This window comes from Octopus sinensis, unplaced genomic scaffold, assembly GCF_006345805.1.
Source record: "Octopus sinensis unplaced genomic scaffold, ASM634580v1 Contig11718, whole genome shotgun sequence".
NCBI lineage: Eukaryota > Metazoa > Mollusca > Cephalopoda > Octopoda > Octopodidae > Octopus > Octopus sinensis.
Genome location: NW_021832432.1, coordinates 431,495 through 455,752, shown reverse-complemented (window position 1 = coordinate 455,752; position 24,258 = coordinate 431,495). Strand labels below are relative to the sequence as shown.

Sequence of the window (24,258 nt, the reverse complement as noted above, 5' to 3'; positions counted from 1 at the left end):
GGATGTACAGAACCAGAAAGAATTACCACAAACCACTTTGTCTGACACATTAATGATTCTGCCACCTCACTGCCTTTATAGATAACATTAGATTACATTATAATGTAAGCTCTCTTACTTTATACTTTATGTATGTAATGTAAGAGGGGACACCTTATACTGTGTAACAAATTTTTTTTCCTTTATTGTCTTTGGTCAGTAAATGTTATTTCTTATTTGCTTCTATTTAGAAATCAAAGGAAATGACTACTATTCCCTTCAAACTTTGCTTTTCTGACCTGGATATCAATGTTTTGAATCTGACCTATTTTCCATTACATTTCAGACAGATTCAGAGCTGAGTTGCTGAAGCAGAAATATCATTTTAGCAAATATTCTGCTCAGTACCACAGACTTGCTGGTCAGTTGCTTGACCTTAACCACTTGAACATGTCCCTTAGTGGCTAATAATATGCGCATCTTTAATCACGAGCAGGAATAGTTGGGGAGCATCATAGCCGCATGTTGGGAGGGATTCTTTGGGGATTGAATAAATGTAACAAAAACAAAGTTTGACGGAAATATTAGCCATTTTTCATAGGAAATAAACAGTTGCTACCCAAGAACAAAAATTGTGTTACTTAGTGTTATACATGTTACGTCTAGACATTGCATATATAAGCCCTCTGTTTCAGTGTTTAAAATTTTCTCAAAAGCATTTAGCTGGTAGGATAACATGGGCTTCTATCAATCTTATTTTCTCTAGAACAGAAAGAAGACACTACAAGAGAGTGGAGTCAAGAGTTCCTGAAAACAGCAAACTTACCAAAGTCATCAGAATCAAATTTACAGTCTTTCCTACGTATCAATTCTGTTTCAACAGCTGTCAGTTCTAAATGACGACTGTTGATGATTTCAAAGCACTTTAGTGAGTCCTCCAAATCAAATTCTCTCTTGAAGCCAACCACAAGCCACCTGAGGAAAATAAGACAGGTAAAGTGTTTATTTCTTTCCACAATTATGAGAGAGAGAGAGAGAGAGAGAGGGGGGGAATTACACCAAAATAGAGAGGGAAAGAACACAGGGCATTTGAAAATGGAAAGATAATTAAGGGGTGCTGAAAGTTCCTGGGTTTGGTTGAAAGAAAATACAGGAGGATCAGTTAATTATGATTTTATTCAACATGTTCCACTCTCAGATTCACACACTTATTGCAGTGGTCCTTCAGTTTTTCTAAGCCTTGTAAAAGAACTCGGAAGGTTGGGCCTCCAACCAGGCCTTTTGTGATACCCAGCAAGGAAAAGATGGTGCAAGTGCTTGGGTATTAGAAATATGTGCAATGTGGGTACCTTGACAGTTAACACCTGATTTGAAGGAGTGAAGGGTGGAAGTCTGCTTTGATCTGCAAAAAGTGCTGGAAGCCAAAGAAGACACTTTTTTTTTTTTTGATTTTTTCTTTATCAACCCAGGGATGAAATGTAGGCATATCTTCATGATCTGGAAATAAGTCTCAATTCATGGAGCCTAAGAAGTTCAGGAGTCAGCTATCATTGCAAAAAGTCATGGCAACTGTTTCAGAGAATGACAAAATCATTCTTCATATTTTCTCAAATGTAAACAATGAGTGGTATATTGAAACACTCAAAAAACTTAGAGAAACCAACAAGAGTCTGAAAACAATCCACATTCACCATGACAATATATGACCATACACATCTTTTGGCAACAAATCAGGCAATCAGAAAACTGGGCTGACCAGTGGTATCATACAGTCCAGATCTAACGCCCTCCGACTTCTATCTGTTCAGTCCAGTCTTCAGTAACAATGACACAGTCAAGGTAAAATTGGCTGTAAAGTGGTGGGTACAATAGCACACACCTGAATTTTTTCAAATAGGATTTGAGAATTGGGTTCAATGATGGCTAGAATTCATCACTTGTGATGTCATCTATGTCAAGTAGCATCTTTGTATAGAAAACGTGTTACTCTACTAACACTGCAATTTGAATGACCTATGTCTGTTGATAAAGCTATGCCCATTTTTATATTAGTTTTGGGACAACCCTTAAGATATAAATTAGATATTTATATACAAATATTTTCATATGCAATTCATGTGAATTTGTAAATATAAACATTTACTTAATCAGATACTATAAACAGACATTTACACATACACATGTAAAAAAGACCCCTTTTGGTCATGAATAACTATGGGATTGCACCTACAAAGTTACCCTCCAAGACACAAGTCCAGGCAAGGTTGTTTATGGAAAACCAGCAGTCACCCATATATACCAACCTCCATCTCCATGCCACCAATGTTATCCAAGGGAAAGGCAAAGGCTGATACAGCTTGGCACCAGTGATATCACAATTCATTTTTACAGATGAGAGAACTGGCGCAACAGGAAATAAAGTGTCTTGTTGAAGAAAACAACACACAGCCTAGTCTGGGAATCAAACTCACTACTTCATGATTGTGAGCCTGATGCTCTAACCACTGAGCCATGTGCCTTCATGCATACATATGTAAAGGCAATTAATTAAAGATATACAAACATGAACCAATGGGGAAGCTTCTATATGGCTGCTAATGCTATTAGAAGTAACAGTAAAATCTCTCTGAAATCACATCTTGTTGCCTTTTAAAGGAAGAATACATTGGATTATGCAATCATAAATATACTGATATTGTGTCTAAAAAATAAGACTGGGAAGTTACAGCCTGCTTAATGAGGGCTAATTTTGGATCTAAAGAACAACAACACATACAAGGGGATGCTGAAAAGTTCCTGACTTTAAGGGTATCATGAAAGACCTGGTTGGAGTTCTTTTAAAAGGCTTAGACAAAAAGGACTGCTGCAATAAGTGTGTGAATTTGAGAGGAGAATATGCTGAATAAAATCATGATTAACCCTTTAGTGTTCAGATTGTTCTGTCAAATGTGATGTTTGTTTATTGAAAATGGTTTGAATTAATCCTGCATTATCTTGTAGTTTAGAGATTTCAGTGATGTAATTTTTCAGTTTTAGAATGACATGGTAGGGCTGAGGTGAGAGGCGAGCTCTGGTCAGTTTCAATATAAAACAGGTTAAATATTTTGGCTGGATATGGCCGGTTTGAATGCTAAAGGGTTAACTGATCCTCCTGTATTTTCTTTTACCCAAAGCCAGGAACTTTACAGCACCCCCTTGTACAGTTACGAGAAAACACAAAAGAATAACTGTGTTACTTTGTTAATTTACCTTTGACAACAGACCATACTGAGTTGATATTCTGTCAGGTGACGACGGACCTCTGCATCAACTTCATTCAGTAACTGTTGCACTTTATCTGTAATGAAATATTCACACATTGCACAGCTCAAGCCAATTCATATATAAAGTATTAGCATTTTAATATTTAGTGTTACTATGCACTGTTACGGTTCTTTTATATAAGGTTTTGCCACAAACTGCACTTGTTACTCTATATCAGGAGTCCTCAACCACTTTTTACCTATGGACTCCTTTGATTGCTATTTTATTCTGGTGGACCACCACAGCCATTCAATGTTTAAAAATTGTTTATAATATATTATTTTTTCCCAAAAGTTTTGTTGCTTTTGCAGCCTTATCAATGGATGTTGACTCTGTCCATTTAGAAGGTTTTAATTTAGATCAGAACCTCTTAAGATAGGAGGTTTTGTATTGTAGAATCTGAGGTAGGTTTAGGCAGGTAGGTATCAAAACTGTACAAACCAAATGGTGAAACTTATTCCATTCAACATGTTGTGTCATTTATAGTAAATTAACTGAAGTTAGCCTTTTATGATTTAAGTTCAGTTTTATTTTACTTTATTCAGATTTTTGGTGGAATTTTGCTTTAAGCACACCATATAACCGCTTATAACTTATTTATTTTTGGGAATTTTCAGAAAAGTTTTGTGCCTTTGTATTCTACACATGGGAAATAATGTGGAGGCGCAATGGCCCAGTGGTTAGGGCAGCGGACTCGTGGTCGTAGGATCGCGGTTTCGATTCCCAGACCGGGCGTTGTGAGTGTTTATTGAGCGAAAACACCTAAAGCTCCACGAGGCTCCGGCAGGGATGGTGGTGATCCCTGCTGTACTCTTTCACCACGACTTTCTCTCACTCTTTCTTCCTGTTTCTGTTGTACCTGTATTTCAAAGGGCCGGCCTTGTCACTCTCTGTGTCACGCTGAATATCCCCGAGAACTACGTTGAGGGTACACGTGTCTGTGGAGTGCTCAGCCACTTACACGTTAATTTCACGAGCAGGCTGTTCCGTTGGTCAGATCAACCGCAACTCTCATTGTCATAACCGATGGAGTGCTTCCATTATGGGAAATAACATGACTATGAAAAAAATTAAAAAAAATTTTTTTACATCTTTTAACTTGTAAAAAGAAATTTCAAATATTTTTCTTAAATCATGCTTTAAAATATGCACAGTCAAAATTTTTTGGCTTAAATCCCAGCAACAGACCATTAAATGAGTTTATGGAGAGAAAGATATGTCAGACTGATGAACAAACGAGGTTAAGAGCGTGGGCTACTAACCCCAAGATTCTAAGTTCGATTCCAGGCAGTGACCTGAATAATAATAATAACATCGAAAAATACTTTAAGAATGAGAACTCAGGTTCAAAATTTCCCCAAGACACCTGATGAAGGCTGGAGGGTATATCAGCCAAAACGCTGTGTTAACAACAAATAAGATGAGGACAAATATCCGTTGAATGTAAATAATATAAACAAGGCGCTGCTTTTGAGATGTGCTAAAAAACAGAACCAGCTAAACAGCCCTTAAATCCCACACCAAATTTTTCTTTTTGTTTGGTTTTTGCATCATCATATGTAGAATACAAATTTGCAAATATTTTCTGAAAATTCAAAAAAAATAAAAACAGTTGTGAGGGGTTAATGGTGTACTTAAAGCAGAATTCTGCCAATGATTTTTTGTGTTTTTAAATTTATTTTATGTAAATGAAATACAAATATTCTCCTAGACAGGGTGTTACTTAATAACAGGCAAGCTTTCCAGAAAATTTTGGGTCAATTCTCCACAGCTGGATAGTTGGTACAGTGCAAATTTTAATAATGTCTACAGTGAATTTGAACTGAACACCCATCATCATCATCATCTCCAGGACAATACTGCCTTGTTTCCATGGCATACAAGTGACTAAGATCACAACACTTCCACTGAATGGGACACCAGTCTATTGCAAGATTACTCATTTATAATAAAATAATAATGAAATTATTGTATACAGTGCTCAGGTGCACCACAACTTGTCAGAAAGTGCATATAAAGTACATGCAGTAATGTAGAAATGTCTGGAAAGCAAACAATGTATGAGTCAGATACATGCTTGTGTGTGTATGGAGGGGAGAAAATCAAGTGTAGTGTTGGCGAATCTCAGGAAGCATGGAAGTTTTGAAGGATGCAGTGCTCCGACAACTAACAACTGATGCCGGCAGTTTGTTCCATGCTTCAGCAACTCTCAGCGTGAAAAAATGTTTCCTGAAGTCATGGGAGCTGTGCTGTTTTCTTACTTTGTAAATATGTCCACGGGTGTTAGATGGGTGGAGTTTGAAAAGGTGCTCAGAGTTATTGTTTGTACGATGGTTGATAATTTTATGGGTGTCTGCCAAGTCAGCAGCCAGATGTCGGAGTTTCAATGTGTCCATGCCCAGGGAAGTAAGGCGTTCAGGATATGATAGCTGAGAAGACTGAAGCTGAGTGAAACGAAGTATTTTGCTCAAGAACACAACATACCTCTCAGTCCAAGAATTGAAACCATGAGTGAAACACCCTTAATCACTAGGTCACATGCCTTTACTGAATACTTATGGCCTATGGATAATTCACCCCTTCTATTTATAGTGTGGAAAACAAAAACAATCCTATCAGTAGTTGTTCAACCTGCTAGAAATAGCAGCCAGATTTTTCTCATATCATATTCTACAGTCTTGAAAACAAAATGACACTACTGTCATAGATATACAAAAAAATTGGATAGTCACAGTTGGAATGATTTGATCATAGGTTTATTCAGCCAATGCTAATCAGGAACTAAAAAAGTAACAACATACTGTAGAATTAAATTCCTACTGCAAGCGAGGTTTATTCATTTTTCTATCATCTATATACTCAAAGCATCTATTAACCTATTAGCATTTAAACTAACCATATCTTCCTGTTTCATGGTGAACCTGGACAGACCTGGCCTCTCAAACCTATTCTACAATGTAATTTAAAAATAAACAAGGCATGGATGTGTGGTGAGAAGCTTGCTTCCCAACCACATGGTTTCAGGTTCAGTCCCACTGCGTGGCACCTTGATCAAGTGTCTTCTACTATAACCTCAAGCTGACCAAATTCTTGTGAGTGGATTTGGTAGACGGAAACTGAAAGAAGCCCATCATATATATGTGTGTGTCATTGTTTGTCCCCCCACCCACCCATCACCACATGACAACCAGCGCTGGTGTTTACATCCCCATAACTTATCAGTTGGGCAAAAAAGACCAATAGAATAAGTATCAGGCTTAAAAAAAAGGAATAAGTACCGGGGTTGATTCTTTCGACTAAAAAAAAACCTATCAAGGCAGTGCTCCAGCATGGCCAGTTAAATGACTGAAATAAGTAAAAGAGTATATCACTGAAATCTCGAAGCTACTACAAGATGACGAAGGATTAATTCAAAACAATGTGAAGCATTACATTCTGAAAGAGTAAACTGAATGCTAAAAGGTCAAGACAAGAGGTGCTGTAATTGATGTTTTACTCTTTTACTTGTTTCAGTGATTTGGCTGTGGCCGCACTGGAGCACTGCCTTTAGTCGACCAAATCGCCCCCCCAGGACTTATTCTTTGTAAGCCCAGTACTTATTCTATCGGTCTCTTTTGCCGAACCGCTAAGTTACGGGGACGTAAACACACCAGCATTGGTTGTCAAGTGATGTTGGGGGGACAAACACAAACACACACATATATATACATATACATATATACAACGGGCTTCTTTCAATTTCCGTCTACCAAATCCACTCACAAGGCTTTGGTCAGCCTGAGGCTATAGTAGAAGACACTTCCCCAAGGTGCCACGTAGTGGGACTGAACCCGGAACCATGTGGTTGGTATAGCCACTCCTGCGCCTATATACTTACAACACAGCCACTCCTGCCCCTATATTTTTACTGAAGTTTATATACGGTTATACTTTGTTACTTTGAATTCACTGTATAAGTTTTTCTAAACTTACCCATCTTCCGAACTAATCCATCTTCTTTAAATTCTTCTTTCACAGATTCCATGTAAGATTGGAAACACCAGTATGCCAATGGCTGAAATGCAAAATCCACAGGTAAAACTTGAACTATCTCACACTGCCTTCTTTTTGCCATATATTACTGTTTCATGAAATTACAGACAGCCAAATTTTATATATATATATATTATAAAAGCAGCATGAAGTTAAAAAGAGAAATTGACATTACTGACACAATTGTAACTCTTTCAGACCATTAACTTCCTCCGTCAGAGATGAACAATTTTAACATTTACATATAAATTATTAATTAGATATACACATATTCTGAGATTGCAATACCACACACACACACACATATATATGGAAGCAGTACTGCAGATATGTCAACACACATGAATTCGAGAATTGACTGCCCTCATGCACTTCTCATGAGGAATTCCCGAAGGAGCTTCATCAGACTGCTCCAGAGATGCTTCTGACTAACTTCAGTAACCACTGGAAAACCGATTATAACAGTGACTCCATTAATTCCTAGCAATATTTGAGGAAGGAATTTTTATATTCCAAAATATTATATTAGACTATGAATAATTAAATTATTTATAACAGTTACTATAGTCCACTCTGCCTTGTTGTGCCAGTCAAGACAAGTTACATTTCACCCACCCACACACACACATATATTTGTAAAAAAACATAAATCTGAAAGAAGAAGCAAACTCTAAGACGTAGAGCAATATATATTAAAAATGGGGAAGGGAGGTTTATGAGGTTACCTTGTTTCCTGCACATAAAGGGTTTAGTTTTATGGCATATCGTCAGATCCCAAAGCTTGTTGGCCCATCACCTCTCAAAAATACGGAAATAAGTATTTCCATATTTTTAAGAGGGCCAACAGGTTTTTGAGATCTGACAATACACCATAAAGCTAAACCTTTTATGCACAAGAAACCAAAGGTAATCACATAAACTAGCCCTTCCCATTTTTAATATCTATATTATCCATTATAGGCACAGGAGTGGCTGTGTGGTAAGTAGCTTGCTTACCAACCACATGGCTCTGGGTTCAGTCCTACTGCATGGCACCTTGGGCAAGTATCTTCTACCATACCCTCGGGCTGACCAAAGCCTTGTGAGTGGATTTGGTGGATGCAAACTGAAAGAAGCCCATTGTATATGTTTGTGTGTGTGTTTGTTCCCTCACCATCGCTTGACAACCAATGCTGGTGTGTTTACGTCCCCGTAAATTAGCAGTTCAGCAAAACGAGACTGATAGAATAACTACTAGGCTTACAAAGAATAAGTCCTGGGGTCAATTTATTTGACTAAAGGTGGTGCTCCAGAATGGTCGCAGTCAAATGACTGGAACAAGTAAAAGAATATACACACACACACACATACATACATAACAGATCAGGATTCAAGTGAATCAGGCACTTAAATGGTAAGGCACTGGGTCAGGTTAAAAAGTAAACTGTATACAAGAGTCAGAATCATGAAGATGGACCGTGTATTCACCTGACAGAAACGTTTTTGTTTTAATGATGTAACGTCTCTATTAATCAATTTTTAATTGATTAATGTTGGTAACAGCTGTAGTGAATAGACACATCATCCATCTGTTGTTATTTATACATATACATATATGTATGTACAATACCGTCAGAAATTAATTAGCACCCTTGATTTGCTCTTCACTCAAGGTATGTGCTGTCACCTAGTGGCCATATCTCGAACTATTGCTTTGTTGCAAGTTCACTGTTGCGCAGAACGATGACGTAACTTTGTTTGCAGAGCAGTTTGAGAGTCTACAGCCTTATGATGTTGACATAGCAGTGCAACAACTTGGAGTGCGGATGCAGACAAATCTTCCTTTGTTTAATAGATATAGGTAGCGCCTCGCAAGGACCGAAATCACACCATACTAAGTTTTCTCATCGCGTAAGACGTTTTGAACAGCTCATAGGTTAATTGATTTAACCTATTTAATGTAGAAATTTGAGAAGTGTTAATTAATTTCTGACACAAGTGTACACACACACACCAATGTGTGTGTGTGTAATTATGCTTGTGTATACACTTGCTCTTGTCTTGACATCACGTGATGGTTGTAAACAAGCATCACCATCATACAAGCGATGTTGTTTGTTTCCAATCTTCCATGACAATATTTCCACCCATGAAGAATATTTCTGTACTTCTAAACAAGTGAAGCATACATGGGCAACCTGCTGCCAGCAGGCCACATACGGCCCTCAACATGTTGCTGTGCAGCCCTTGATGAGTTTCATACTGAGACAAATAAAATTTAATACTAATAATATTAAGAAGAGCTTCAGAAAAATTCAATGTAAAGTGGGCAAGCAATATTTCATGCACATGTGCTTTATCATGTGGCCCTCTCCCACTTGGAAATGGTGCAATGCGGCCCCCAGTTGACAAAAAGTTGCCCACCCCTGAAGTAAAGGGTAACAAGAGGATGGGTATGTAACCACAGAAAATCTTCCTCAACAAATTCCATCTGCTCTGACCTCAGAGGAATTTGAACCAAGAATGTAAAGATGGACAAAATTCCATAAAGCATTTTGTCTGGCATGCTAACAATTCTCTGAGCTCATCACCTTAAACATTGGCTTAAATATGACAAAGTTATTTTACTATATTTTTCATTATTTTCCAAATTACTTGAAAAGAAAAAGTATATTCCAACAAAAAGGTTAATCATAAGGATGGCAACATATTTTTTAAATGTTTACCTCATTCTGGAATGTAGATAAAAAACTAGCAGCAATATCATTCATGCCTTGGGTGTATCCTACTTCCCGATGGAAGTAGGTGTAGGTTGTCAGCATATTCCTCAGCCATTCTAAATACTTGCTGTCGTCCTCCCTGCAAAGAAGGAAATGAAAGATGAATGATGAGTCAAAGAAAGATGGTCATTGATTAATCAGACAAAAATAAATTAATATCAATCTATATTGGTTACTATCTGTGTAATAAGGAAGGATTAAACAGCGATCTACACTCAATCAATGACTGGTCAATAAGGAATGATAGTATAAGATTATGTCATCATTTCTTATTGACCAATCACTGATGAGCACTGAGCTACAAAATGTTGAAACCTACAACACTATCTTTTAACTTGTTTCAGTCATTAGACTGTGGCCATGCTAGAGCACCACCTCAAGGAATTTTCGTTGAACTGATTGACTCCAGTACTTATTTCCAGTTTTCCAAAGCCTGTTATTTATTCTATTGGTCTCTTTTGCCAAACCATTAAGTTATGGGGACATAAACACACCAACACAGGTTGTCAAGTAGCGGTAGGGACAAACACAACACACACATATACATACAACAGGTTTCTTTCTATGGTGTGACTATTCTTTTATTGATACACCGGGCGAAATGCGTAGCCGTATTTCGTCTGCCGTTACGTTCTGAGTTCAAATTCCGCCAAGGTCGACTTTGCCTTCCATCCTTTCGGGGGTCGATTAAATAAGTACCAGTTACGCACTGGGGTCGATATAATCGACTTAATCCGTTTGTCTGTCCTTGTTTGTCCTCTCTGTGTTTAGCCCCTTGTGGGTAGTAAAGAAATAGATAATTCTAATAAAAGTGAAACATTCTAAGTTATCTCCCCTACTTGCAGGTGCTAAGATTTACATTAATCACCACTAACATTAATTTTATTTTTTTCTTGTATATTTGATCTTATTTTAGATTCATTTAATATCTCGAGGATTATATATACTTTACTCCACTTAGTTATACCAGCCAAGCTAATAAGTAAGATATGAAGTACTCAGAAGGGATTATCGTCACTGTTTTATATCAGATATGAGTTGGTTGCAATTCTTTATTATTCTGAAACACAAATACAAGAGAGCCACCAATTCTTTTGCTGTGTGTGTATGTGTGTGGGTGGAGGGTTGTTTGGTGGTTAAGAAGCTCACTTGGTATCCACATGGTTTCCTGTTCAGTGCCACTGCATGGTAACTTGGGCAAGTATCTTCCTATATAACCCTAGGCTGATTGATGTTTTGTGAGAGAATTTGATAAAGGGAAACTGAGTGGAAGTATGTGTGTGTCCGTCCATTCATCTACACACACGCACACACACATAAATACAGATATATGTATACATATACACACACACATGTATACATATACACATGCATACACACACACACACATATAGTCATATAAGAACCCATAAGTCAGAAAAAGTTAATGTGTTATTCAGTGTATAGAATTATATGTCCATTACAGCTGATCTTACCAATTGGTTTCACACAGCGCATTAAAACAGCTGTTAGATTACTTCACAGTTATAAAATGTCATGTGCTCGTCAGAGCTAACAGGTATGGGGAAAAAAATATGGCCATATTTTTTTCCATACTAATACAAGCATGTTGTATTATATAACTTTTCAAGGAATAAAGGTTAAGAAGTTATTAATAAAGGAATAGTGAAAGCCAATGGGACAGCTACAACAAAATTAAATACATTATTTTCACATCATTTAAAATAAAATACAAAGGAATCATTTTCCATTATCTTCTCTAGGTCTATAGAAGGATTATATATAAGTTCAGTCACTCTACGCAGTCACTCAATCTGTTAGAAATAGTAGTCAAATCTTCCTCAAACCACATGCTACCATTTCAAAAATGGAAAAACATATTGGATAAGGCTAGAAATGCAGTGCCTGGGGGAAGGATTGGAGGTCAGGGCCAGAATGCCTTTGATCATAAGCAAGGACGGTGCTAGAAAGTGTGGGGGCCAAATAGCGAATTGTGGAGCTCTCTTCTCTACAAAAGCTGATGAGTTGATGTTTTATGTTTTGTGTAGTATGCGAGTCCCAGTCAAAATGGGTTGAGGGCTTGAGGTTCCACCATAACACCATTAGCCATAATGTCATACTACAAATACATCATAGTATCTTCTGCTTGAGTGTGTGTGTGCAGGGCCCTCTCCTGAAGTAGGACCCAATTTGAGCAAATCTAACTGGCTTAAAACCAGCTCTGATCATTGGTCTGCTTGATCAGGTTGACCTGGTACGAAACAACAATAAAAAAAAAACCCAAAAGCTTGTCCATTGTAAAATATACCAACAATGTGTAGCAACAACCTAACACTGCAGCAGTATCTTTAACACTAGAAAATTGGGTCAATGAGAATTAAGTTACCTAACACTAAAAGCAGTGAATCTGATAGGATATGCACCACCAACTCTTCTGCCAAATAACCAATACTGTATTGATTTGGCCAGCTGCCAATATCAATAATTAATCAAACAGGATAAATGAAGCAAAACATCCTGGGTAGATACGCTAAAATACTAGTCAATACTGTGCCCAATTAATCAAGTATACTATCTGGTTTTGTGTCAATGTTAGAGATCAAGATTAGATGTTGGCAGACTTGTTAGAGTCTCAGGCAACAATACTATGCAGTATTTGATCATAGCCTTTTACTATTTGAGTTCAAATCCAGCTGAAGTTGGCTTTGCCATTCATTCTCTAATAGTAAATCAAATAAAGTACAAGTCAAGTACTGTGGCCAATTTCACTGACAGAATCCATCTGTAAAATTTTTTAGATTTCCTCCATAGAAATCATTATTACAATAGTAGGTAACACACACACACATGTATAAGTGTGGGTGTAAGCTCGTTTAGACATTACATGTGCACCATTGTCATACAAGTGAGGTTGTTCATTTCCAGTCTTCCATGTCTAAGGTAAAATATTACCTTGCTTGGAAACCAAAGGGGGTTGGCAACAGGAAGGGCATCCAGCCATAGAAAAATGTGCCTCACCCAATTCATCTGATCCATGTAAACATGGAAAAATGGACATCAAATGATGACAATACATGAAAATGGTAAGTTATAATAGTCAAAGGCGTAGGAGTGGCTGTGTGGTAAGTAGCGTGCTTACGAACCACATGGTTCTGGGTTCAATCCCACTGTGTGGGACCTTGGGCAAGTGTCTTCTACTAAAGCCTTGGGCCGACCAAAGCCTTGTGAGTGGATTTGGTAGATGGAAACAGAAAGAAGCCCGTCATATATATATATATATATATATATATATATATATGTATGTATGTATGTATGTGTGTGTGTGTATGTGCTTGTATGTCTGTGTTTGTTCCCCCAACATCACTTGACAACCAATGCTGGTGTGCTTACATCCACGTAACTTAGCAGTTCAGCAAAATAGACCAATAGAATAAGTACTAGGCTTACAAAGAATAAGTCCTGGGGTCGATTTGCTTGACTAAAGGCAGTGCTCCAGTATGGCCACAGTCAAATGACTGAAACAAGTAAAGGAGTAAAAGAGAGTATCCCATACTGCCTCATTCTCTCTCTCTCTATCTATCTATCTTACTTCACCATGCCAGACTCTTCACTCCTGTTTATGGATCAGGAAAAGATAATTCATTATCATCATCATCATCATTTAACATTCACTTTTCTATGCTGGCATGGGTTAGACAGAATTTGTTGAGACAGAATTTATCTATGGTCAGATACCCTTCCTATCACCAACCCTCATCTGTTTCCAAGCAAGGTAATATTTCCCCATTGAAAATATCTCACGGAATGACAACCATGCCCTGCATAGTTACAGGATGCCCTTTAGTGAGGCATAGAACCCGTTAGCCACCCTACCAGGGATATGGTGAAGAACTGGTACTGCAGCATGGCAGATTATGAAGAGGTAGCAGAAGAGTGCAACTGAGCAATGGTGCTTCTGACGCTGATACTGAGCAGAAGAATCCTAAAAGATCAATGATCAGAATCACCCAGCTCTATCAAGAGCATCCATAGGGGTGGCATTCATAGTTCTGTAATCAGCTAATGAAAGATTCACTATAAATCAAGCTCCCAATTCAAATTCATAATAACAGAAATGGATGATGACAGAGACATGGGAAGTTGTGAAAGCAGTGAAAAAAAAAAAAGCCAGATATATTTTCCACAGAAGCCAAGAGATAAGAAACCTTGCTTATATTACAACGATGCTCGTTTACAACCATCACATAATATCCAGACAAGGGTTAGTTTATGTTCCTTGTAACTTAGCAGTTCAGTAATAAAACCGATAAAATAAATATCAGACTTAAAAAATAGACTGGGGGTGATTTGTTAGAGTAAACCCTGCATGGTTGTAGCCCTAAGTCTAGAGATTGTTAATGATAATAGACAAAATAATAGTGTCAAATCGAATAAAACTGTTCACATCTACTTAATCCTGTGTTCTTAATTATTGTGCCTCAATTACCTAAATTTTAATTGAGCAATAAATTATTAATAAGCAGTGGAAATCTGCAGCTCCAAACCTAGCGTTTTAAACATGGACTGCTACATAGCAATTTCTTAAGAAGGGAGATAACTTTCAAGAAAATCTAATAGTGTTCTGTCACTCAGAAAATGCATTCATTAAGAACACCTCTGAGCTATTTACATCTACTTTTCAGCCTCATCAATATCAGACAGTCTGCTTGTAAGTATATATGCATGCATATCATCATCATCATATATCTGAGTAGTTGAATGAATTATCTTATTATGGATAATTTGGTTAACCGATAACTGGGTAGCAAATTCACGTCAGAAAAACACGGTTGAAGTTACATGCCAAGGGCAGAGATCACGTGCTTTCGTGTGGAAATTTGTGTGTTTTTTTAAATACAAATAATGAAAGAATGGAGTTGAACGACGAATTAACAAAATTCCTTTATTTTGTCGTCGTTCAACTCCATTCTTTCATTTATTTATTTATTTATTTATATATATATATATAATAATAATAATAATAATAATAATAATAATATAATAATTGTGTACAGTGCTCAGGTGCACTACAACTCATCTAAAGTGTATATATAATCAGGTGTAGTTTCGGCGGATTTCGGAAGCATGAGGGCCTTAAAATGCAGTGTCATGGCAGTCAACAACTGACGCAGGCAGTTTATTCCATGCTTCAGCAACTCTGAGCGTGAAAAAAGTTTCCGAAAGTCATGGGAGCTGTATTGTTTTCTGACTTTGTAGGCATGTCCACGTGTGTTAGACACATGGAGATCAAAAGGTGTTCAGTGTTGTTGTTGGTGAGGTGGTTGATAACTTTGTGGGTGTTTACCAAGTCCGTCGCCAAACGCCGGAGCTTCAGTGAATCCATGCCCAGGGAAACAAGGCGCTCAGAATATGGTAGGTGTCTGATGGAGGGTATGCGTTTGGTTGCACGTCTCTGGACAGATTCCAGGAGGTCAATGTTCTGTGCAAGAGATGGTTCCAACTGATGATGCGAATTCCAAGTGTGGTCGTACCATAGCTGTATACAGTTTTAAATAGATGGTGGAGAGCGGCTAACAAAAGACCTGCTGAGTGATGCCAAGACACCCTCGCCTTCCTGACAATCTTAGAGATATGCTTTGACCAACGCAAATCACTGCTGACAGTGATGCCTAGGTCACGCTCGCAAGAGGATTTCTTGATATCAGTGTTGTGGAGGGAGTATGTGAACGCAGGGTTTTTTCTCCCAAAATGCATGGTGGTACACTTGTCCACAGCCAGTTTCAGTTGCCAGTCTGTGATCCATTGCTGCATTGTGTCTAGGTCTGATTGCAGGAAAGAGTTGTAGACATCAGGATCTGTCCTCTTGATTTCAAGGTACAGCTTGATGTCGTCTGCATATTTCAATACTGTGGCATTCTTTAAATGGGCATATATATATATAATATATATACACTTTAGTTTAAGAATCTATGTCAGAAAAAATAGGTGCCTATATATTTGTTAATAGAGTAGGTATGTTACACACATCCACACACACACACACACACAGAGTCAAGAGATGCTCAATATATTAGTGCTCAAATGATTTGAATTTACACTTCAGAGCCTTTATCGTGAACTAGGTCCACCTGGATTTTTCTTATATTTATGTACTGATAGTTACTATATGCTCCTGTTAAATAAATTGTGCATTTATGTGTAGCTCTGACTGCTCCAGATTTGTGCAGGAAAGTTCAAAGAACCAAAACATACTGAACCATGAGGAGTAAGTACTTCTGACTAACCAACCACATGCTGCTAAACTCCTAATAAGTGTGTATTTACATACATTTTGAAGAAGAGTGAAACAATAAATAATACTGATTAATCAGACATTTTCTCCAATCATCATAGAAATAATAATTAAAAAAAAAAATTCTATAATAATAATAATAGGTGTGAACATATATAGCCTATGTGTAAAGATGTTGGAGTCAAGATCATATGCTTATACATTCAACACTTGGACCAAGTTGTACCAAGCTATCCTTGAGTAACATGTGTTACTCGTGTCCTCTCAAATGAAAATGAGTACAAATAGCAGCTGGAGTTAACCTTGTGAAGGACTGGTGCCCTATCCAGGAGGAACTTTCAAATGTAGGACCAGTAACTGCCAGACATTTCATTTCTGCAACAGAAAGGTTATGTCAATAACATGAGTGGTCGGCCCATTGCCTCCACTGATAGGGAAACATAATAACGCTTTCTAATTTTGACACAACGCCAGCAATTTGGGGGCAGGGAATAAATTGATTACATTGAACCCAGTGATACTTATTTTATCGACCCTGAAAAGATGAAAGGCGAAGTCGACCTCAGTGGAATTTGAACTCAGAACTTAAAGATGGCCAAAATACTACTAAGCATTTTGCCCAGTGTGCTAACAATCCTACAAGCTTGCTGCCTCACAGACAGACATAATAATAGATGCAAAAACTTTATTCTTTCCATTAGTTTGCATATTCGAATTTTGACAGCTTCAGACAAATCTTAGAATTCTGTAACTAGAAAAATGGCAAAATATTCTGTAACTAGAAAAATGGCAAAATAAAATACAGGATACTGGATAAATGTGGGACAAAACAAATTTTAATTGATCAACACCCACAACACTCACACACACACACAAAGACACACAATTACACATAAACACAAAGTTTAAGAAAAAGCCACTTAATGAGATAATGACAAGTATATATCAAGCTCTGCTAATGAGTATGTAAAAACTATGTTAAGTGAAGAAGGAAAAAGAAAAAAAAAAGTCTCTAAAGATTTAAATATAACACAAGGCAGCCAAACAATGATTCTATCACACACATGATTGGACATAGTTCAGGTTAATATGATAAGAAATTAAGATTATGTGAGGAGGAAACAATTTCATCCAATCAGCAGCTAGAATGCCGGAGTAGGCTCCAAATACTGGGGCATACCAATAATAATGATGCAATGTAGGAGTGTATAAATACATACATGCACACATACATATGTACATACATGTCTCTAACCTATAAACTATATACATACATACATACATACATATCGCGGTTTATTATTTAAGCTTACGTTGTTTTACATTTATGATAAAATAAATATATAGAGATTATAAAAAAAATAATAAAAAAATATACAGTACAGCACTGTTTCTACTTCACAGATTTTCAACTATTCTGGGGGAGTTTGGGAACGTAACACTCACAATAGTTGAGGGATTCTTCTTTCTTTCTTTGTGCCCTTTTCAAACCTAGCCAGACTCATCGCGCCGGTTTCCTGGTTTCTGTGGCGTATGTGTTCCCCCTAGCTGGACGGGACGCCAGTCCATCGCAGCATTACTCAAGAAATAGGAAGAAAGAGTGAGAGAAAGTTGGGGTGAAAGAGTACAACAGGGGTCACCACCACCTCCTGCCAGAGCCTCGTATAGCTTTTAGGTGTTTTCGGTCAATAAACACACACAATGCCCAGTCTGGGAATTGAAACCATGATCCTCCGACCGTGAGTCAGCTGCCCTAACCACTGGGCTGTTGCGCCTCTACAGTTGGGGGATTACTACATATATATATATACACACACACACACACGCATATATACACACACATGTGAGTGTTTATATTCAGCAGATCATGCAACAAAGTAGAAACTTTTTCATTGCATCATTATCATTGTGCCATGTCTCTGTACTTTGAATATATATATAACACCATCATCATCACCACTTGTTTCCATGCTTGCAGGAATCAGGTGGAGATCACTGAGGCAGATTTTCTATACCAGGATATACAATAAGAAATCAAAATTGGGTGAAGAAACAATTTAATCCAATCAGCAGCCAGAATGCCTGAATAGCCTCCAAATACTGGGGTATGCTCATAATAATGATGTAATGCAAGAGTGTATACATATGTGTGCGCATGTGTGTGTGTTTGTGTATATATATAGACATGCACATGCATATTAGTGTTTATATTGAGCAGATCATGTAACAAAGTAGAAACTCTCCCCTTGCACCATCATATTTTTCCATGCTTGATAGATCAAGAGGAGGCAGATTTTTTATACCCGGATATATATATATATATATATATATATAGTAGAAATATGTTTTGAAAAAAGTATATATATAAGTTTCAATGTTGACAAATCAAAATGTTTCAATGTTGTTAAATTAAAATGTTTTAATGATTGCCAACATTAAAACTTATAAGAATGTTTTTCTAATTTTACCATTGAGAAACAAAAAATATTGTTGAAACTGGTTTGATATATATGTAAATAAATGTATTTTAAACATTTACGAGCTTTTGAAATTTAAGTGCATTTTCAACAACACATTTTCCTATATTTTTTTCCTGCGTGGAAACACCACTTCCTCTTTGCTACATATATATATATATATATGTATATATATATATATATATCTATATATATATATATATATATATATATATATATATATGACAATTATTTTTTTCAGTTACAATCTACAATAGGCTATAGGTTGAAGACACTTGCTATAGGTCTAAAGGTGCCACGCAGTGGGGGCTGAACTCAACTTATGCGATTGATAAGCAAACTCTAAATCACTCTGCCACACCTATCATATATATATATCTCATACGCACTAATACTCTTTCATACACACACACACACTCTTATGTTGGGGCGAGGTCATTTAACCCTATTATCTCCCCTAATTTCGCTCTTGCGTCTCACGTTTGATCTTTGACTTCTGGCCGAAATCAGATCGCTATGTTGATTTGCTAGCCTCTGCATGCATTTTTTTTCTCTCCTTCTTTCTGTGTTTCTTCTCTGTGTATCTTTCTGTTGAAGAGCGTAGGCTCGAAACGTTAAAGACTTGTTTTATTTATATTCCTGAGCACCATACTAATACAATTGTTTGTTTGTATTCCACCTGCCTTCGTCTTTTGTTTATTTCCGTAAATATGCCTTCGTCTTTTGTCTATTTTCATAAAGCTTCCCGTTATATATATATATATATATATATATACACAAATAAACACAAGCATACACACACACACACACACACAAACACAAGCATACACACACACACACAAGTAACATTTGTAACCTCATTTCAAATAGAATCTCTCACATAACAATAACCTGATGATGATGAGATTAATTCAAAGAGAGGGTAGGCCAAAGAGTGAGCCTCTACATGGCCACATGCCCAGCTAAAAATTAGTCAAATCACCACATAAATCACAGCCTACCACTTTTAGAAATGGAAGGACACATTAGATAATGTAGTCCTCGGTATGCAATGACAGAGAGAAGGATGGGATAGGCTGTAATGGTCATAACTGGAACACTTTCCATTATAGGTCTACTCAATCAGAGCTGACCCAGATTGAAACGGAAGCTAATGACAAATAGGCGTAGGAGTGGCTGTGTGGTAAGTAGCTTGTTTACCAACCACATGGCACCTTGGGCAAGTGTCTTCTACTATTGCCTCGGGCCGACCAAAGCCTTGTGAGTGGATTTGGTAGACGGAAACTGAAAGAAGCCCGTCGTATATATGTTCCGAATTCCTTTTGCCAAGTCTGTCCATAAACGAAGTGATCCCAAGATAAGAAATCTTTGAACTTTAATTCATCCGTATCTCTATTTATTATTATTATTTATTAATTATTATTATTCTGATCCCCCTAGTCGCCACTCTGTTTACTATTTCAGCCTCGCCTCGTTTTTGCATATTCTGTATAATTCACTAGTTATCGTTATAGATATTTAAGATCTATCTCCCTTACAGGGCTGATTAGAAATTGGCTGCCGGTTCTTCGCGGGGGTTCTCTCCCCCTCTTTTTACATTGTCTGTCTGGACTCCTTTCCTACTCCTCGACATGGCATGCATACTTAAGCTAGTAACTGCCTCACTCTTGATTCCGAATTCCTTTTGCCAAGTCTGTCCGTAAACGAAGTGATCCCAAGATAAGAAATCTTTGAACTTTAATTCATCCGTATCTCTATTTATTATTATTATTTATTAATTATTATTATTCTGATCCCCCTAGTCGCCACTCTGTTTACTATCAGCCTCGCCTCGTTTTTGCATATTCTGTATAATTCACTAGTTATCGTATAGATATTTAAGATCTATCTCCCTTACAGGGCTGATTAGAAATTGGCTGCCGGTTCTTCGCGGCGCGCTCGCCCTACCCACCCCCACCACCAATACCGGATATCTTCTATTTTGCTCCAACTATACCGGATGTCGTTTCTCCCACCATTATAGGTGTCTACTCTTTGAACCCCTTCTTCAATACGCTATCAACCATGCATTACCCCTCTCTCGATATCCTACGTTCTACTTGCCTAGAACCTGTCCTCTGAACCACCCCTCCCACTGGTGCTCCCCATATATAGTTCTGCACCCCCCCACCACCATTATAGGTGTCTACTCTTTGAACCCCCCTCTTCAATACGCTATTTCACCTGCATTACCCCTCTCTCGATATCCTACGTTCTACTTGCCTAGAACCTGTCCTCTGAACCACCCCTCCCGCTGGTGCTACCCTATATTTCTGCACCCCCACCACCACCATTATAGGTGTATACTCTTTGAACCCCCCTCTTCAATACGCTATTTCACCATGCATTACCCCTCTCTCGATATCCTACGTTCTACTTGCCTAGAACCTGTCCTCTGAACCACCCCTCCCACTGGTGCTCCCCTATATTTCTGCACCCCCCCACCACCATTATAGGTGTCTACTCTTTGAACCCCCCTCTTCAATACGCTATTTCACCATGCATTACCCCTCTCTCGATATCCTACGTTACTTGCCTAGAACCTGTCCTCTGAACCACCCCTCCCAATGGTGCTCCCCTATATTTCTGCACCCCCCCACCACCATTATAGGTGTCTACTCTTTGAACCCCCCTCTTCAATACGCTATTCACCATGCATTACCCCTCTCTCGATATCCTACGTTCTACTTGCCTATTACCTGTCCTCTGAACCACCCCTCCCACTGGTGCTCCCCTATATTTCTGCACCCCCCACCATAAAAAAAAAGCACCATCCGAACGTGGCTGATGCCAGACCCCTCTGGCACCTGTGCAGGTGGCCGTAAAACAAAACACCCACTACACTCGCGGAGTGGTTGGCGTTAGGAAGGGCATCCAGCTGTAGAAACACTGCCAGACTAGACTGGAGCCTGGGGCAGTCCCGAGCTCTCCAGACCCGGTCAAAACGTCAACCCGTGCTAGCGCGGAAAACGGACGTTAAACGTGATGATGATGATGATGATGATGATATGCGTATGTGTGTTGTGTGTCTGTGTTTGTCCCCCTAGCATTGCTTGACAACCGATGCTGGTGTGTTTATGTCCCCGTTACCTAGCGGTTTGGCAAAAGAGACCGATAGAATAAGTACTGGGCTTACAAAAGAATAAGTCCCGGGGTCGAGTTGCTCAATTAAAGGCAGTGCTCCAGCATGGCCGCAGTCAAATGACTGAAACAAGTAAAAGAGTAAATAAGATTGCAGTGGTGGCAGCAGTAGCAACAATGATGACAAGAGCAATGATATTGATGATGATGATGATGATGATGATGATGATGATGATGATGATGATAATAGCATTAATATTCTTTGTTTTCATTTACCTGACCAGTCTACTGAAATAATCAAGTATATATTGCATTTTCTTTCTTGAGTCTCTATCTCTCTCTCACACACACACACACACACACACACATTATATAGACAGACTCAAACACAAACACATAAAGACACATACACTCAAACACACTGAAGCTTCAAATTAAATCTGTTTTTTTTTTTTCTCCTCTCGTTAATGAATTAAAGACAGTTAAGCTAATTAAACCAATTAGCAACGTAGTTTTAGGTAGCAAGTAAACATCACCAATGAAATTCCAGTCAAAAAGAAAGAGGATAATTACCGAAAAAGTTCATGGTTGGTTACGGTCAGTCGAGGCACATCACGCTTTATAATCCTCATGCCCCCCAAAATTTCTTTCGTTGTACTTTTTGCTTTTTGGCATAGATCTATAAAATAATAATAAAAATAATAATAATAATAATAAAAATAATAATGATGATGATGGTGATTTCAAATTTTGGCACAAGGACATCGATTTTGGGGGAGGGAGTAAGTCGATTACATTGATCCCAGTACTAAACTGGTACTTATTTTATTGATCCTAAAAGGATCAAAGGCCAAGGTGACCTCAGCAGAATTTGAACTCAGAAAGCACAGACAGATGAAATACTGCTTAGCATTTCAACCAGCATACCGATGATCCTGCTAGTTTTAAAATAATAATAATAATAATAATAATGATATACTTTTAAATAATTATAACAAGAAAAGTAATAAATACAATCTTATTCATTCAGTTGTATAATAAATTTTATAAAAAAAGTAATTTTTTCTTTTGTATATATAACACACAAACATCAGTTTTTCAACTGCATGATACCCAAATACTTTTTTGCATCTTCAAATGCAAATAACTTGTTGTGTCTTGATGTCTTTGGTTGAGACTTGTGTGCAGATACTTCAAATTAAAGCAAGGGAAGAAGAGGGTTGTTTCTAATTTAAGCATAAGTCCAACAGTTTTTTTGAGAAGTGGTGGTTAGCTGATACTATCAACCTCAGTACTTAACTGGTAATTTATTTTATAGATCCTGAAAGGATGAAAAGCAAATTGACTTTCAAGAGGATTTGAAGTCAGAACACAGACAGCCAAAACAAACACAACATAACATAACATTGAATAAAAAGCTCTGATGATTCTGTTGTGAAGAAAACTATTACAGCAAATACACTGACATACTCATGAATATAGATATTCACAATAAAAGAATAATGAAATGCCCAAAATTGAAAACAAACTGTAAACAGAATAAAGATTAAAAAATCAAACAAAACAGTCAACTGTATGTAAAAAAATGTCACCTACAACAAACCTATAAAAACATCATTATATAACCCACCACAAACAAAACATGCAAGACCCGGAAAAAAGATACAAGAACACAACAGTGACAAGTGCACTTACAATATAGTGAAAATAATAGAAAAGTCACTACACGATACTATTAAGACATTACAGTAAAGCAACATAGAGAAGAAAAAAAAATAACAAATCCAAAAAGATGAGAGAGTATAGATATCTCCAAACACCACTATCACATAGAAACACTCAACCAAATACACATCATCATTTAATGTCTGCTTCCCATGCTGGCATGGGGTGGATAGTTTGACAGGAACTGGGCAAGCGAAGAGCTGTCGAGGCTCTAAGTGTCTATTTTTAGCATGATTTCTATGGCTGGATGCCCTTCCAAACACCAACTGCTTTAGTCATAACAAGTGTGGCTGTGTGGTTGAGAAGCTTACTTCCCAACCATGCAGATTTTTTGGTTCAGTCCCAGTGTGTGGCAACTTGGACAGTATCTTCCACTAAAGCCCTGGGCTGACCAAAGCTATGTTAAGTGGATTTGATAAGCAGAAACTGAAAGAAGCCCATTGTGTGTGTGTATACACCCTTGCCTAGATATTGCAGGATGGTTGCAAATGAGCATCATTATAATACATTGAAGGATGTTCATGAAAAACGCATCTAGCTATGGAGAAATATTACCTTGCTTGGAAACAGG

The 24,258-nt window shown here is 37.7% G+C and overlaps 1 protein-coding gene across 1 annotated transcript in view; it reads right to left on the bottom strand.

Annotated features, from left to right (window-relative positions):
- Window positions 1–24,258, bottom strand: part of LOC115229083 (small G protein signaling modulator 1-like) — a 67,382-nt gene that overhangs the window by 5,660 nt on the left and 37,464 nt on the right. The window contains 6 exon segments of the mRNA XM_036499095.1: window positions 806–954; window positions 3,229–3,316; window positions 7,255–7,336; window positions 10,020–10,152; window positions 22,536–22,595; window positions 22,598–22,641. Coding sequence (XP_036354988.1) covers window positions 806–954; window positions 3,229–3,316; window positions 7,255–7,336; window positions 10,020–10,152; window positions 22,536–22,595; window positions 22,598–22,641 — 556 coding nt within the window.